At 42.0% G+C, this 13,621-nt stretch overlaps 6 protein-coding genes across 6 annotated transcripts in view; 4 read left to right on the top strand and 2 right to left on the bottom strand.

Annotated features, from left to right (window-relative positions):
- The first annotated feature begins 987 nt into the window (after positions 1–987).
- Positions 988–2,230, top strand: LOC145701921 (uncharacterized). The gene is made up of 4 exons (XM_081779133.1): positions 988–1,499; positions 1,540–1,732; positions 1,791–1,927; positions 1,972–2,230. The coding sequence occupies exons 1-4, from the start codon at positions 988–990 to the stop codon at positions 2,207–2,209; spliced, it is 1,080 nt and encodes a 359-aa protein (XP_081635259.1). The 3' UTR covers positions 2,210–2,230.
- Positions 2,231–2,623: 393 nt separating this feature from the next.
- Positions 2,624–5,010, top strand: LOC145701920 (uncharacterized). The gene is made up of 7 exons (XM_081779132.1): positions 2,624–3,053; positions 3,109–3,244; positions 3,292–3,556; positions 3,599–4,069; positions 4,113–4,447; positions 4,490–4,587; positions 4,632–5,010. The coding sequence occupies exons 1-7, from the start codon at positions 2,624–2,626 to the stop codon at positions 4,763–4,765; spliced, it is 1,869 nt and encodes a 622-aa protein (XP_081635258.1). The 3' UTR covers positions 4,766–5,010.
- On the bottom strand, positions 4,796–6,753 carry LOC145706016 (beta-tectorin-like). The gene is made up of 2 exons (XM_081783526.1): positions 5,690–6,753; positions 4,796–5,441 (listed from the first exon to the last, which is right to left on the bottom strand). The coding sequence occupies exons 1-2, from the start codon at positions 6,708–6,710 to the stop codon at positions 5,230–5,232; spliced, it is 1,233 nt and encodes a 410-aa protein (XP_081639652.1). The 5' UTR covers positions 6,711–6,753; the 3' UTR covers positions 4,796–5,229.
- A 1,013-nt stretch (positions 6,754–7,766) lies between these two features.
- LOC145703124 (solute carrier family 49 member A3-like) lies at positions 7,767–9,164 on the bottom strand. The gene is made up of 3 exons (XM_081780438.1): positions 8,553–9,164; positions 7,981–8,510; positions 7,767–7,941 (listed from the first exon to the last, which is right to left on the bottom strand). The coding sequence occupies exons 1-3, from the start codon at positions 9,140–9,142 to the stop codon at positions 7,799–7,801; spliced, it is 1,263 nt and encodes a 420-aa protein (XP_081636564.1). The 5' UTR covers positions 9,143–9,164; the 3' UTR covers positions 7,767–7,798.
- Positions 9,165–9,877: 713 nt separating this feature from the next.
- Positions 9,878–13,621, top strand: part of LOC145705070 (33 kDa inner dynein arm light chain, axonemal-like) — a 50,372-nt gene continuing 46,628 nt past the window's right edge. Inside the window, exons 1-6 of the mRNA XM_081782527.1 lie at positions 9,878–10,122; positions 10,296–10,426; positions 10,470–10,583; positions 10,632–10,808; positions 10,859–10,936; positions 10,979–11,044. Coding sequence (XP_081638653.1) covers positions 9,990–10,122; positions 10,296–10,426; positions 10,470–10,583; positions 10,632–10,808; positions 10,859–10,936; positions 10,979–11,044 — 699 coding nt within the window. The 5' untranslated portion in view covers positions 9,878–9,989. The remainder of the gene's footprint in view (positions 10,123–10,295; positions 10,427–10,469; positions 10,584–10,631; positions 10,809–10,858; positions 10,937–10,978; positions 11,045–13,621) is intronic.
- On the top strand, positions 11,652–13,620 carry LOC145705058 (uncharacterized). Its single transcript, XM_081782509.1, has 5 exons — positions 11,652–11,872; positions 11,918–12,194; positions 12,584–13,018; positions 13,065–13,457; positions 13,500–13,620. Exons 1-5 carry the CDS (start codon positions 11,681–11,683, stop codon positions 13,607–13,609), a joined length of 1,407 nt encoding a protein of 468 aa, XP_081638635.1. The 5' UTR covers positions 11,652–11,680; the 3' UTR covers positions 13,610–13,620.

The raw sequence follows: 13,621 nt of genomic DNA, 5'->3' as shown, positions 1-13,621 counted from the left end.
AAGAGCTCAGATATTTCTGATATCGGTCGAGGTGGACATCCTGAGCGATACTCTTTTGCAAGTCAAAATGAGCTCCTCACAACCATGCTTCAATACATGCTAAATGCACATTATCTGGATAGATACGACCCGAACGAAATTTTAAACTACGGTTGTTGGTGCCAAACCAATCCAGATCACATAAATCATCGTCGAGGCACACCAGTTGATTCTGTCGATCGAAAATGTCAAAACTGGTATCGCTGTCAGAGATGTGTGTCGATGGATACATTCGGCCAATGCTCGGCTAGTGAGGTCATCTGATTCAAGAGAAAATAAGATGATAACCTCTTTCAGCAAATCTATTCGGTTTACTTTGACCCAACTTCAAAAAGTTTCGTCTGCTCTAGCACGAACACCGACTGTCAAAATATGGCTTGTGAATGTGATGCTGCTTTCGTGAATTCGATTATTTTCAGTTTGAATGAATTCAACAGGAGAGGACTTTTGATCTTTCTAAAAATACTCAAAGTTCATCAATTGCCCATCAAAGAACAGCTACTATGCAAACTCACATGGTTGGGAACCTTCGACTCAGTGCACGCCGAATCCGTTCTCTAGGGGACCACCAGATCAGTGTTGCGGTACTTACCCAACCCGTTATCCCTACAATACCGAAGATGGAAGCCGTGGATGCTGCAATGGACATACTTTCAATTCTCTGACCCACGAATGCTGCAACACGGTTCTTCTTGCAGCTGGTAGCTGCCCACAAACCACAACACCAGCTCCTAATCCATGTTCACCTGATCCTTGTCAGAATGGAACTTGCATGGATACTTCAGCGGATACTGGAATATCAGGATAGTAACTCGACAAAAAGAATTAGAAATGACACTTCTTGTTGATTTCTAAATATAGGTTCGTTCACGTGCTTGTGCGATATGAATTGGTCTGGTCAATTCTGTCATATTCCTTTGGTAATATTTCTAAACTTATAAAAAGTTAATGACAACATCAAAGACGACAACAACTGAAGGGCCAACTGCTCCACCAACTGCTCCACCAACCGATCCTCCAACAACATCCGCAACTACAACTGAAACAACGCCAACAACTGAGCCAACTACAACTACGACTACGACAACTACGACTACGACAACCACGACGACAACAACAACTACGAATCCATGCCCTGTCAGCCCTGATCCTTGTCAAAATGGAAGTCAATGTGTCGTTGATGGAGGAACTTACAATTGCATCTGCCCACCCGGATTCCAAGGTCGAAATTGTGATCGAGTCTGTGTTCTGCAGAATGAACGCTTGGACATTTCAATCGTTGTTGACACATCTGGATCTCAAGCTAATCAAAAGGCGCCTGTTATTGAAGCTTTTATGACAGCTCTCTTGGCTGAGTTCGATACACAAACTGCAGTAAAAGTGAGTATTACTGCGGTCGCTGATGGACGAGAAGGACGAGTAGAGACTGTTTACGGTCCCGTTGATTTTGCTGATACAAGGTTATTTTTATTAAAAGAAATATTTAACAACATTTTGAAGTGATATTTCTTCTGCACTTGATGCAATGACTTGGTGGGGATCAACAACGGCGATCGGCCCAGGTATAACTGAAGGGGCCTCACAAATGGATACTAATGATAATGTGAGCGACGTAATGCTTGTTATTACTGATGGTTGGGATGGAGATCTTGGAAATCTGCAGGAACGGATAAAAGAAAACACTTTGAAAATTGTCTTGAAACGCTTTTCATTATAATTTATAAATAATCAAAGCAAACAATCCTTGAAAGACATCGGTCGCAGCAGTAAGCTCAGCTGGTATAACTGCGTTTGCTCTCGGATATTCAGAAGGTGGCGGATATCAACTGGGAACCTTGGAAGATATTGCAAATGGAGACACAAGCAATGTTTATACCGCAACGACTGAGTAAAGATCTAATTATACGTTTCAGAATCTGAACTGAATTTTAGAGAGGCCATGTCCACGATTCATGAGGACGTGATTCAGGGAATATGCGACAGTCAGACAACAAGGAGCCAGAAATTTATTGAACCACAACCACCATTCAAAATTGTCAACCAGTTCATCTATGAAGTCGCAGCAAAGTACATCGACAATTTTGAACAAGTTCCTACCTGGCACCCGCAGTACAGTCAATTCATCGCAGGAAACATCGAAGGCTTCACTTACGAGAGAGTTCCCCTTTGAAATCTTCTTTCACTGCGAACACCAACCTAAATAAAAAGTTTAATCGTGTCTCGACTAATTTGTCACGGAAAAATGTCAGCCGGATAAATAGCTGAGAATTATTTGATGCGATGTATGGATTTCTAATTAGTGGATTTTTATCCGATGACATTTGAAGAATTCATTGTCACAGCCGATCCGACTTGTTAAATCAGTTTGCACTCGCTCAATTTTGGAACATCAAGATTTGAAAAGGGCCTAGACAAAGTCGAACTTGGACGATGAAATTATGGTCGTCGGCCGTCTCACTGTTTTTAGCCAAAAGCCAAGAGATTATTGACGAGCAAGAAGAAATTAGACATGTTTGTAAGTAGACATCCGTAAATAAGAAATCTATAATTGGTAGTCCCTTTCGTTGACCCAGGGCGTCCACCGATGCTGATGGACTCTCTTGGCGCTCGATCTGGACTAGGTGCATCAAGAGGCGCCGGTCCAGGTGCTGAGCAACGATATACATTTTCATCGCAAGAAGAACTCGTCAATACGATGCTTCAGTATATGTTGAACGCTTACAATCTGGATAAATACATCCCCTCAGAGATATTGAACTATGGTTGTTGGTGTCAAACCTCACCTGAGCACTTGAAACACCGGCGAGGAACTCCGGTAGATACCGTCGATCGAAAGTGCCAGAATTGGACTCGCTGCCAAAAATGCATTCAAATGGACACTTTTGGACAATGCAATCCAACAGAACAAGTTTATCAAGTTTGGTTTGATCCATCTAAGCGGCAATTTTCGTGCTCTAGTTCGAACTCTGATTGTCAGATGATGGCTTGTCAGTGTGATTCCGCATTCGTTAACAGTAAAGAGTTAAAACTTTAAAAATATTCGGAAGAAGACTCAATCATAACTCCTCAAAAGTGTCGTCTTCAGCATAAACGAGTTTAATAGTTATTACGCGAATTCACATGGCTGGGATCCATCAACTCAATGTGAGCCAAATCCATTCTCTCGAGGTCCACCAGACCAGTGTTGCGGTGAATTTCCGACAAGGTAATATTTAAGGAAAATGCAGAAAGATAATACATCAATTTTTCAAGATTCCCATTTAATACTGAAGGAGGAACGCGTGGATGCTGCAACGGCCACACGTTCAACGCCGCAACCCTTGAGTGTTGCGGTACGACTCTCGTCGCAAGCGGTAGCTGCCCTGCAACAACAACTCAACCACCGCCTGATCCTTGCAATCCTGATCCGTGCCAAAACGGAGTGTGCGCGAATACAGAAGCAGATACGGGCATATCAGGCTCATTTGTATGTCTTTGCGATCCGAACTGGAGTGGTCAATTTTGTCATATTCCTATCGTAAGTGAAAACTTTTATCTTTCAAATAATAAATGACAAAAGACAACAGAGCCACCACCAACAGTTCCTCCTGCTACTGATCCTCCAGTAACTGAACCACCGGTCACAGATCCACCAACGACCCCGACGACAACTGAAACAACGCCAACTACAGAACCAACAACTACAACGAGTACTACGACTACAACAACCACAACAACAACAGAGCCGCCAAGCAATTGTCCTACCAGTCCTGATCCTTGTCAGAACGGTGCTGAATGCGTTCCTGACGGAAATACGTATAATTGCATCTGTCCACCTGGCTTTCAAGGTCGAAATTGCGACCGAGTATGTACACTCAACAACGAACGACTCGACATCTCGGTGGTTATTGATACTTCTGGATCGCAAGTTGGCGATAAACAGAGCGCTGTCCAAGATTTCTTCAGAGATTTATTGGCCGAGTTTGACACTCAAACTGTCGTCAAAATCAGTATCACTGATATCGGAGATGGTCGAGAAGGCCAGGTTAACGTAAGTTAGCTTTTTATCTTGAAAAATATTGATAAATCCAAAGACTGTACTGGGTCCAGCGCAGTTTGTTGATACATCCGATATTAACTCCGCTCTCAATTCGTTGACTTGGTATGGCGAGACCACAGCGATTGCAGACGGTATCACAGAAGGAGCGTCACAGATGGATACTTCGGATAACGTGAACGATGTGATGATTGTCATTACTGACGGTTTTGACGGGGATCTTTCCTCGTTGCAAACCGCATCTGCTGCAGTAGCTACAGCGGGTATAACCGCGATTGCAATCGGATACGACGAAAACGGTGGTATCATAGGATCGACTCTTGAAGACATTGCGAATGGAGTTTCTGGCAATGTTCTTGAGGCAACCTCCACGTAAGTAAGAATCTACGGCCTTTAGAAAATTCTTTTTTTTAGCTCTGAGCTACAGGGACTGTCAACTTCTGTATTCAACACAATCTGCTCTGCTTCTCGTCGTAGATCTCGGCCAAGAGCGCAAATGCTCGGAAAGATAGGTTATTCATAAACTCATTCCGGCATAGTTCATATCTTTCAGTAGTCAACCAATTCATCTACGAGGCGGCTTCAAAATACAAAAATCAATTCAACAGCGTTCCAAACTGGCTACCGCAGTACAACGACTGGAGCACTGGGAAGATCCGTGTCTTCACTTACGAACGAAAAGACTTATGAGAATAACTGCTTTTGCTCCTTCAAAAATAGTTATTTTGTGTAAATCAGACTTTATTCACGAGCTTAGTCGAGCTTATGCAGGGTACAGTTGAGATCAATTCTTCTTTTGAAGATCTACAGTTTGATATCAAGCGCACAGAGTTCCTGGGCAAAGATACAAACCAGCTTGTCAAAAAGACTGATTTTGGCAAATGGTGAACAGCAGCTTGGCAAGTGGAGATGAGAAACCAAATTAAATCAGTGCGCAGTAAAATTTTTCAAAAACGAGCGTGGGTAGTCATTTTATCTTCAAAGGGTCTTCGAGTTTTTGTGTAGGGGCAAATATCAATATTATGGGTGTAGAAAATAGGCATGAAATCGGCACATAAATGGCACTTTTCATCCGCAAGGAAAATGGTCACATGGGCGATATGAAAGATAGTTTGTAGGATACGTTGGTTATGCAAAGATCGCAATTAGCTAGATTACCAATTTCGAGGAGCCTTGGCACCATTGTTTTGGGCACCAACTGGCTTTCCGCCAGCACCGTACAATTGCCAGTCGTTGTTAGCTCGCGCTTTTGGCTTGACGGAGGCAGAATCTCGGAACTTGCAGAAATAGACAATGCCAGAAATAAGAGCAGCAATGATGATGACTCCGACGGCAACAATCCATTTCAAAGCTTGCGTCTCAGTGCCTGAAATTTACCTTTAGAAAAGCTAAACTGCTCATCAGTTGCCATGAAAGAACCTGCAACTGACGAGACAAGGTTGATTCTTGAACGTTTATTAAATATAAATTAGTGATAATAGGATCGATAACTATTGTCTTTGGGTAAGTAGGAAAGAAAACTGCTCTGAGAGCCACTTGAAGAGCCGAATAGTGATTTCCATTTGTTCAAGAAGCTCGATTTGAAGCTATCCAGTTTAGACTTGCTATACTTACCAATGGTAGAATCAGCCCATCGCTCCTGGGATCGAAGAGGTCCGACGGTGAGAATGTTAGGGTTGTACATTCCAGTTCCACTGGCATTGGGGGTTGAGACGGCTCGTGGATGACGAGATCCAGAGAAGATTTCTTGGATTTCTCGTCGCTCTCGATCCTCGCAGGTGTTTTCGCAAGAGAATCGTCGAGAGTCACAAGCTTGGATATCGCAGTGAAGCCAGACCTGAGCCTCGTCGACGAACTGGAACATTTGAGATTCCCATCGAGCAGAGTTGGCATCGGGAGCATCGTCTCGGAGAACAACTGTAGGATCAGTTGGGCAACCCTCGTAGATCAATGTGTGTCGAACAGGAGCGTCGGCCTCAGTCGTAGGTGTAGCCCAGCAACGTTGGACGTTAAGAACGACTTCAGGATCCTTAGCTTCGAGTGTCACATCGACGTAAAGTCGCTGCTCGACTGAAAGCATGACAGATGATCCCATGAATGACTCTTCGTAGGAGCTATCCTTGAAGAGCTCCATGGTGGCTCGGAACTTTCCTTCGGCAGTTTGACCCTCGAACCAGATTGTATCGACTGGAGCAGCAACAACCTTGTGCTTGAGTGAAAGCTCAAAGGTATCATCGTTGACGCTCATATCGTACACGCAGGTAAAGTTGTAAAGTCCATCTGCGTCTCTGGTGATGGGAGAGCCATCATTAGGTGGTGTGAACTGAACCACGTTCCAGAAAGTGATCTTCCCAGAGCCGTCGTCCCAGTACTGAGTTCCACACTCAAGAGGAAGCTTCTGAAGAGAACCAGCGCTGAACAGAATGTTTCCGTATTCGTCTGGTACGCCCTGGCATCCCTCGTTGAGTGTGATCTTTGAGAAGTCATCGCCCCATGTACCCAATTTCTTGAGATCTCGTTCACGGATTGTAGCGGTCATAGAAGTCTCATCGCAGACATGATCGAAGACGTCAGCGAAGTCGATATCTTGGCCGAGTACGCCTCCAAAGGCGAATAGTGATAAAAGCTTTTTCATGCGCTTGGTAAACTTTTTCAAGGCTATTTTTTCATTCAAAGTTTAACTAAGACTTCTCTATGTTTTCTCTAAGAAACGCTTTGCGTTCGAAACGTAAAAGTAAAAAATAGACCTTTTCCTTTAGCGCCCCACTCCAAATGCAAAGACTTCAGCGTCGGAGAGGTGAAATGGTGCTCGGCGGTGGTGCCTCGGGCAAGGTGCACCAATTCAGAATCCCACGAATTTAACTAATATTAGCCGAGTCAACTGGAGGTCACATGACCCGAACAAATGTACTGTAATAAGCATGGCGACGAGATGACATTCAGACATTTTTAAGAATTAGTGGTTTTAGCTTTTATCTCTGATGATTTCTGACAGGTAATCATTTTTCTTATGCGATTGTCTTATTCTTATTAAAATATGAAATTATAAATTGATACTATCCTGCTTCTGCGCGTGTTCTAACCGAACAGCATTAATTTTTCAACGTAGCTCATAAAAACACCTCGCTCTGACCTGAAATCGTCTAAAGTCTCGATTCTCAAAAATGAAAGTTGCAACATATTGGGCTAGATATATGATGATTTATAATCATTGCGAAGAGGCAAGTTTAGCTGATTATGGAGGACTCGATAGTATTGCCCCATTCGAATTTGATGATATTACCCATGAATGTGACGAGATTGCTGGGTAAGTACAGACTCTCTCTTTTTTTAATAAAATTTATTTACAGTAAAGCAGCTCGCGCACAGGGATTTATTGCTTCAAAGTTGTTCAAAAATATTGATGAAAAGGGATAATTCGATTTATAATTATTCTTCCATTTTTATATTTTAATAAAAAAGTCAAAATCAGTCAATCTCCATTATTTGCTTTGTGTTGGTGCTGTCGGATTAAAAGTAGAGACGCAATTGTTGCAATTATCAGAATCGTGATTCCCAAAAGTAGAAATGACAGCTATAAAGTTTTAATAAGACAAAAAAAAATTCATTTTTCTGATACCTTTGTAAGCATTTTTCTCTGAAAAAAGGTTATCCGCGTTCTTAGAGTGCTATTCTTGCTTTTGTCAAGGATCAACGATTGAGTTTGGTATGAAATAAATTTATTTATTCTAAGAGGGCAGTTTGAGCTTTTGTTTCTTCCAATGCTTTTCTTCTTTTGAAGGAACACTTGTATCGCGCTGCATAGATTATGAGAAGAAACAGACAGAATCCATCCAATGCCAGCATAAACGTCATCAGATCTTGACCTTTCGAAAATTATAATCAAGTGAAAAAAGTCAGTCTACCTTGATCTTCAAAGCAAGTAGACCCCTCTGGTGTAAAGCCTGTCGGAACAAGCCCGCTCAGAAAGATGAAAATCGGCCCAATTATCTCCCCTAGACTTGTTACCAATCCTCCAGCGGTGCCTCCACCAACAGGATGAGCAGTTTCCGCAGCCATCTCGCAAGCCAGCGGAAGAAGAACAAGCGTCGACATTCCATAAACAACGCAAAGGGATGCAATGAGTATCTCTTGCTCGGGAACTTTCATCGCAAACGTGAAAGCGACATTCGAAGCGATTGAAATGGCGGCGCAAATTTTGGCAGTCAAGGCATGATGCTCGGTTCCGCCGATCATTCTCGTCAGGAACATGCTGAAAGCAACCCCAGGGCCAATAATAAGGGTGGCGCAAATCGTCGAGCTGAAGATGTTAGAATAGCCAGCCGGGCAGAGAAGCTGAACGATGAGACTTTGAACCATTGAGTTGTGGCCAATTCGGATTGCACCAAGCAAAACAGCGGCGGAGAACTCCCAGCCACCTTCGAATGCCAAAAGTCTTAAAAAAATCAATGCGTGCGGCGAAAAATCATTTGCAAACCTGAGCCTGTCAAAAAATGGCATGGTTTTCGGCGCTGGTAAAATTCCATCAGAAGGAATGCAGAGGGCAATTGGAGCCGCAGCAATAACTGGCAATGAAAACAAGATTCCTTCAAAGAAAAGATCATCCGGTCCTTTTGTTATTAGTGGAGCTGCAATAGATGCGACCATCAAACCAATGCAAATGGACAGCGAAGCAATCGAATTTGCAAGAAGACGCTCTTTATCTTCAAACCACCTGGCAGCCATAAGAGTTGGAAGAACACCGACAAACGCCTGGCTTATTCCCATTAGAGCTGTTCCGATAAGCGCGACGGGGAAGCATTTTTCGCAAGGAATGAAGTCGCCGTTTTCATCGTAGCTCTTGAATCCGAGAGATCCAACACGCAAGACTGCGCCGACAAAATAAAAGGCGATAGTTATCCAAGTAGATTTGCGAAGACCAATGCCATCACAAATCCATATAGCGACGAAGCCAGCCGGAAGACCGACACCCATGTAGATCATCGAAAACCAATCAACCTGATTCGTTGTGATGCCGAAATAGAGGACTGTGGCTGTAGGTACTGGGGCAAACGTCAACCATCCCATTGCATTTCCAGTTCCAAGTAAAATAACTGATCACAGGTTTTATAATAATTATTCTTCAACAAATATCGAAGTAGCAAACCCTTCCTATTATCAAAACTGCCCATCGCCAAGCTTTGTTTACTTCCTCTTTGTCCTCCCCCATCTTTCACAAATGAAATGAACTTCTTCTTTATTTCTGTGTCTCTTAGTAATAATGAGAAGGGCCAAAATCAATATTGAACAGTTCCAGTGATCCCAGGAAGCATCAGAAGGCCAATAAAAGAACAAGAACCTCGGTTACTATTTTTAGATTCTCGGTAGACTCGGTAGAAGCCGCCTCCGAGGCGATACAAAAAAATGAAAGAAGTGAGCTGACTGAATGCCAAATTCTCTCACTTCAACTTCGCGTTCAAACTCCCCGCTCTGTGGATGACACATTTTGTATCTAAAGTACTGATGAACTTGCAAGTTGCAACTCTTGATGTATTGACACCTATTTCCTATGAAATTGATGTTCTTCTTTGAATAGATTTTCAAGACAATCGACAAATTTCTGATTTCCTAAAATTTTACGAAGAAATTCATCAAAAACTGGAATTTTACGCATTGAACCCAACCAATAAATAAATTTTTAAGAAGATAGTTGTAGATAAATCCAGTTTACAAAGTGATGTTATCGTAGAAAATGATCTTTTGAATGAAAGAAGTTCCCTATTCTTCTTTCGTGACGTCACAAAAAGCGGCGCGCTCGGATTGGCTGATTCAGTTTTGAGCGAGATTTTCTAGATTCAGTGATCGATTGTTTTGTTTTGCGAATTTTGATCAGTTCTGAGCGACGGTGATTTGAGAAAAGCAAAGTTCTCCAAAAATGGCCGCCAATCCCGAAATCAGCTTGATCGACTATCTTCCGCCTGTCAAAGTCACACCCAACGAGGAGAAATCATCCGCCGACTCGCCAAAGTTGAAGCCAGCCCTTACTCCCATTGAAAAGAAACTTGCAGGTAAAGAGCATTTTCAAGCACAATAATTCTGTTTTATTAAGATATTTTATGAACTTATTATAACTTTAAAATTTGACCATGTTAATCTAAACTCCTTTTCCGCTCCATCTGATTCTATGACATCTGTAAAAGTGTTATCATTTTTGATAAACTATAGTCAAATCCAATTTCAGAGATCCTTCCTCCTCGCGAATATGAGCAAAATGGTCAGAAATTCTTACAACTTGTATCTCCCCGTCAGGCCACTCGAAACGCTATCTTGACAAAAGAAAAACTGCTGGATTCTCGACTTGAAGAAGCTGAGGTACCTCTTCTTCATCCCCTTTCTTTCCCTAGTAAATCTTTAGGCACGAGAACGAGGAATTTGTCTTGCGCGACGCGAAATCTATTCAGAATTGATGGATGAATTAATCAGACAAATTGCAATTAGCTCTACCGAAACTGGTGCTCTTCTTGTTCAGGTAAAACTTGAACTTTACCGCAAGAATGTTCTATCCTCTGACTTTCAGATAAGAGATGAAATCAACATGACCCTGGCCGGCTATGAGACAATTGTCGAGTCCGCGAACGGGTTCGGCTCTCGTAAAGCTTTACAGTCAGAACTTGGAAAAGAAGAGAAACATGCAGAGGTCCAGGAATTACAAGACGAAGTTGATTCATTTAAAAAACAAATTCAAGTTCTCAAGGTAAGCTTTTTTTGTTCTAGAGATCGATTTGTAACTGCCATTTTTAATAGGTTAATCTTGAAACAGTGAGCCGCCGGGAGCAGGAAGAAAAGGATGCTCTCATACGCCGACAGCAAGAAGAATTACAGGTAATTCAGAGACTTGGAGACTGAAGCTATCCGTTATTTTAGTTCCTCAAGCGAAACAACCAACAGCTAAAAGCTCAAGTCGACTCAATCCAAAGCAGCCGCAAGTGAATCGCGAGTTGGGAGAAAAGAATCCAGCAGAATATTCCCTGTTTTCCTGCAAATATTATTTTTATATCATAATTACCCAAAATATAATTTCTTATTAAACCAAAACGAAGGCTCCCGTCTCATTATTTTATTTCAGCAGTTAACAATAACTTCTACCGGTTCGGTCTCGTTAACACGGTACCCTCTCGTTAGTGGTTTAACACGTGAACGTTTTCACATATTGTTTTATTAATTATTCTGAGTAGACAATCAGTTATACGACTTTTTCCATAAATTATAACTGATCTACAATGAAATCACTTTTACAGCCGGAGCCAAACTATTTTTGTGTCAGCGGATTCAAAATCGACGACTGAGTCGGAAACTACCCCGCGCTCACGAACAAAACACAGAGAACATCACATGCATTATCCCTTCTCATGTGAAATTTATAACAAAAGGAGGCAAACTGGTTTGATCCATCTTATTTTCTGGAAATGCCATCCCAATCTTTTGAAAGACTTGAAGAGATTTGTTTATCTAACGAGACTCTCGTTAAGAGAGAATATCGAGAATCTTCCGGTACTGAAGGGTAATTTTTTAGGTAGAAAAATAAGACTTTTTCTGTTTTAGAAATGATGCATTGAAGTCGTAAAAATGTACAAATGCGTGAGATCGAGCTCCTCCCTCGTTGGGAAAACTCAAAATGTGGAAAAAGCACTTACCGGTTTCGAGCATGGAATGACTCGGGAGCTCTACCGCTCGGATCCGAAGCTCTATAAATACAGAATTCTACAGAAATCCGCTCCCGATTTAATAAAGCTTCAACTCGCTCCAGAAACAAGACTGGTAAGTTTGAAACGCTTCTTTCCTCTTATAATTCATTCTTCCTAGCTCTCCCGTCCTGATCAGCTAAAGAAAGGAATTTACAAACCAAGTCAACCAGCTTTCTATAACTTCGACTCCTTCGAAAATTACGATATCACAGATTTAGTCAAGCCTAATGTGGAGACTGATTATGGAAGATCCGGAAGAATCGACGCTCCCAGATCGAAACATGCGACCAAAAGATGGGTTAAAGAAAATGCGGACTTTCAAGTTTGGTTGAAAGAGCAAGAGGGCGCGGAATTTATAAGGAAGACGCCGATGTCGATGCTCAATAATTATGAAGGTAGGGGTCGCGTCTTACAGAGATCAGACTTCATACCAAATTTTTGAAATGTCGAAATGAACGGGTCGCCAAATTTAAAAAATGGGTTGATATCATCCACCCCTGTTTCATGCAATCAACGATTTCAATCATAAACATGAAAGGATCAGTTGATATCTCATCCGTGTTATTGGTGGCAACATTTCTCCGATGTTTTTCGGAGGTTTTTCTTATTGAAACTGAATTTGTGGGCTCGGATTGACTGAGGTTGTGTTACATCACCAGAAGTCAGAAGCAGAACTGGCGGGTTCTATAAAACTTTTTGTCGTCATTGCCTGGAATTTGAACCAAAAAAATATCCCAGATCGTCTAATGATTCTCTTGCTTATGGTCTCTAAAAATAATCTTAGGATTCGGCGTTGGCTCAAATGGAATCCTCGCCCCCGATAAATGCACAGAGCACGAGCTTGTTTTCCTGCAACGAAGTGGTCACCACAGTCGCATATATACCGGCGTTCGTCATGAAAGTTGGTACAATCGCTGGAAGGTCGCGCCCCTCGCTGGAGGAAGCAAGCGCTGGAATCAAAAATTGAAGCTCTTCAATAATATCGGCCTAGCAAGCGTTGCTACAGCTGCATCTCTCAATCTAATGCCTCTTTTTGGCTTGACAAAACTGGCGATGGGAACTCCTGCTTCATTATCCGCAGTTTTATCGATGGATCCAGTGGTCTTTTGCTCCTTATGGCTAGCTTCGCACTTAATTACTGGAGCCCTTTATTATTTTCAATATATAACGCCCCTGGTGAAAAATATTTATTGGGAGCCAGATACAAGATGCGTTATTGGTAAAATTTGCTCATAAGTGTATAAAAAGCCTATTTTGATGTTTAGTTGAATTGATGAACTTCATGTCGAAATGGAACCTAGAAAAGCGCTTCGTAAACAAAGGCCATTTTCCAACAGTAATCAAAATACCTCAGAAATATCTGAGCAGGGAAATGTACGATGTCAAAGAATCTGGCAATTCGATTCTATTTGACTTTGCAAAACAAGAAGCCTCTGGATCGCCAGACGGATCTCTACCTCATAACACGGAGCAATTCATTCAAGACGTCGATGGTATCTATTTCGAATCAAGCAGACACGGAAGATGCTTGGTTTTGAAGTCGATGCCGCTAGTCAGTGGAACTGAAGAATATTTAGAGAAATTGCCTCCCTTTAATTTATTACTTGATCATTTAAATCGGCGAGTTACAAATGCCAATCCCGAACTCACGCCTGAAGGTAAGACGTTTTTGCTTCAATTCAAATTTGATTGATATTCAGTTGATTTATCTGATGAAACGACAGCAGAGTTCTACGACAACGAAAATTTCAAATTCGGCCCGGAGCGATGGGAGTTTGAAAGAAGAACGCTGGAATATCAAAACAGTTGATATCGTTCAAAT

Source organism: Oikopleura dioica, chromosome PAR (assembly GCF_907165135.1).
Source record: "Oikopleura dioica chromosome PAR, OKI2018_I68_1.0, whole genome shotgun sequence".
Lineage (NCBI taxonomy): Eukaryota > Metazoa > Chordata > Appendicularia > Copelata > Oikopleuridae > Oikopleura > Oikopleura dioica.
The sequence above is the reverse complement of the archived record's forward strand: the minus strand, read 5'-3'. Positions and strand labels throughout refer to the sequence as shown.

Excerpts from the sequence above, each read along its gene's own strand:
- LOC145701921 (XM_081779133.1), top strand. The coding sequence starts at position 988 with ATGACAACATCAAAGACGACAACAACTGAAGGGCCAACTGCTCCACCA. Across the intron at positions 1,733-1,790 it reads AAGAAAACACTTTGAAAATT|ACATCGGTCGCAGCAGTAAG; the intron begins GTCTTGAAACGC and ends AATCCTTGAAAG. Across the intron at positions 1,928-1,971 it reads GTTTATACCGCAACGACTGA|AGAGGCCATGTCCACGATTC; the intron begins GTAAAGATCTAA and ends ACTGAATTTTAG.
- LOC145701920 (XM_081779132.1), top strand. The coding sequence starts at position 2,624 with ATGCTGATGGACTCTCTTGGCGCTCGATCTGGACTAGGTGCATCAAGA. Across the intron at positions 4,070-4,112 it reads GTCGAGAAGGCCAGGTTAAC|ACTGTACTGGGTCCAGCGCA; the intron begins GTAAGTTAGCTT and ends ATAAATCCAAAG. Across the intron at positions 4,588-4,631 it reads GCAAATGCTCGGAAAGATAG|TCAACCAATTCATCTACGAG; the intron begins GTTATTCATAAA and ends ATCTTTCAGTAG.
- LOC145706016 (XM_081783526.1), bottom strand. The coding sequence starts at position 6,710 with ATGAAAAAGCTTTTATCACTATTCGCCTTTGGAGGCGTACTCGGCCAA. Across the intron at positions 5,442-5,689 it reads ATGGGCTGATTCTACCATTG|GCACTGAGACGCAAGCTTTG; the intron begins GTAAGTATAGCA and ends GGTAAATTTCAG.
- LOC145703124 (XM_081780438.1), bottom strand. The coding sequence starts at position 9,142 with ATGGGATGGTTGACGTTTGCCCCAGTACCTACAGCCACAGTCCTCTAT. Across the intron at positions 8,511-8,552 it reads CCATTTTTTGACAGGCTCAG|ACTTTTGGCATTCGAAGGTG; the intron begins GTTTGCAAATGA and ends GATTTTTTTAAG. Across the intron at positions 7,942-7,980 it reads TACTTGCTTTGAAGATCAAG|GTCAAGATCTGATGACGTTT; the intron begins GTAGACTGACTT and ends AATTTTCGAAAG.
- LOC145705058 (XM_081782509.1), top strand. The coding sequence starts at position 11,681 with ATGTACAAATGCGTGAGATCGAGCTCCTCCCTCGTTGGGAAAACTCAA. Across the intron at positions 13,019-13,064 it reads AGATACAAGATGCGTTATTG|TTGAATTGATGAACTTCATG; the intron begins GTAAAATTTGCT and ends TTTGATGTTTAG. Across the intron at positions 13,458-13,499 it reads TCCCGAACTCACGCCTGAAG|TTGATTTATCTGATGAAACG; the intron begins GTAAGACGTTTT and ends ATTGATATTCAG.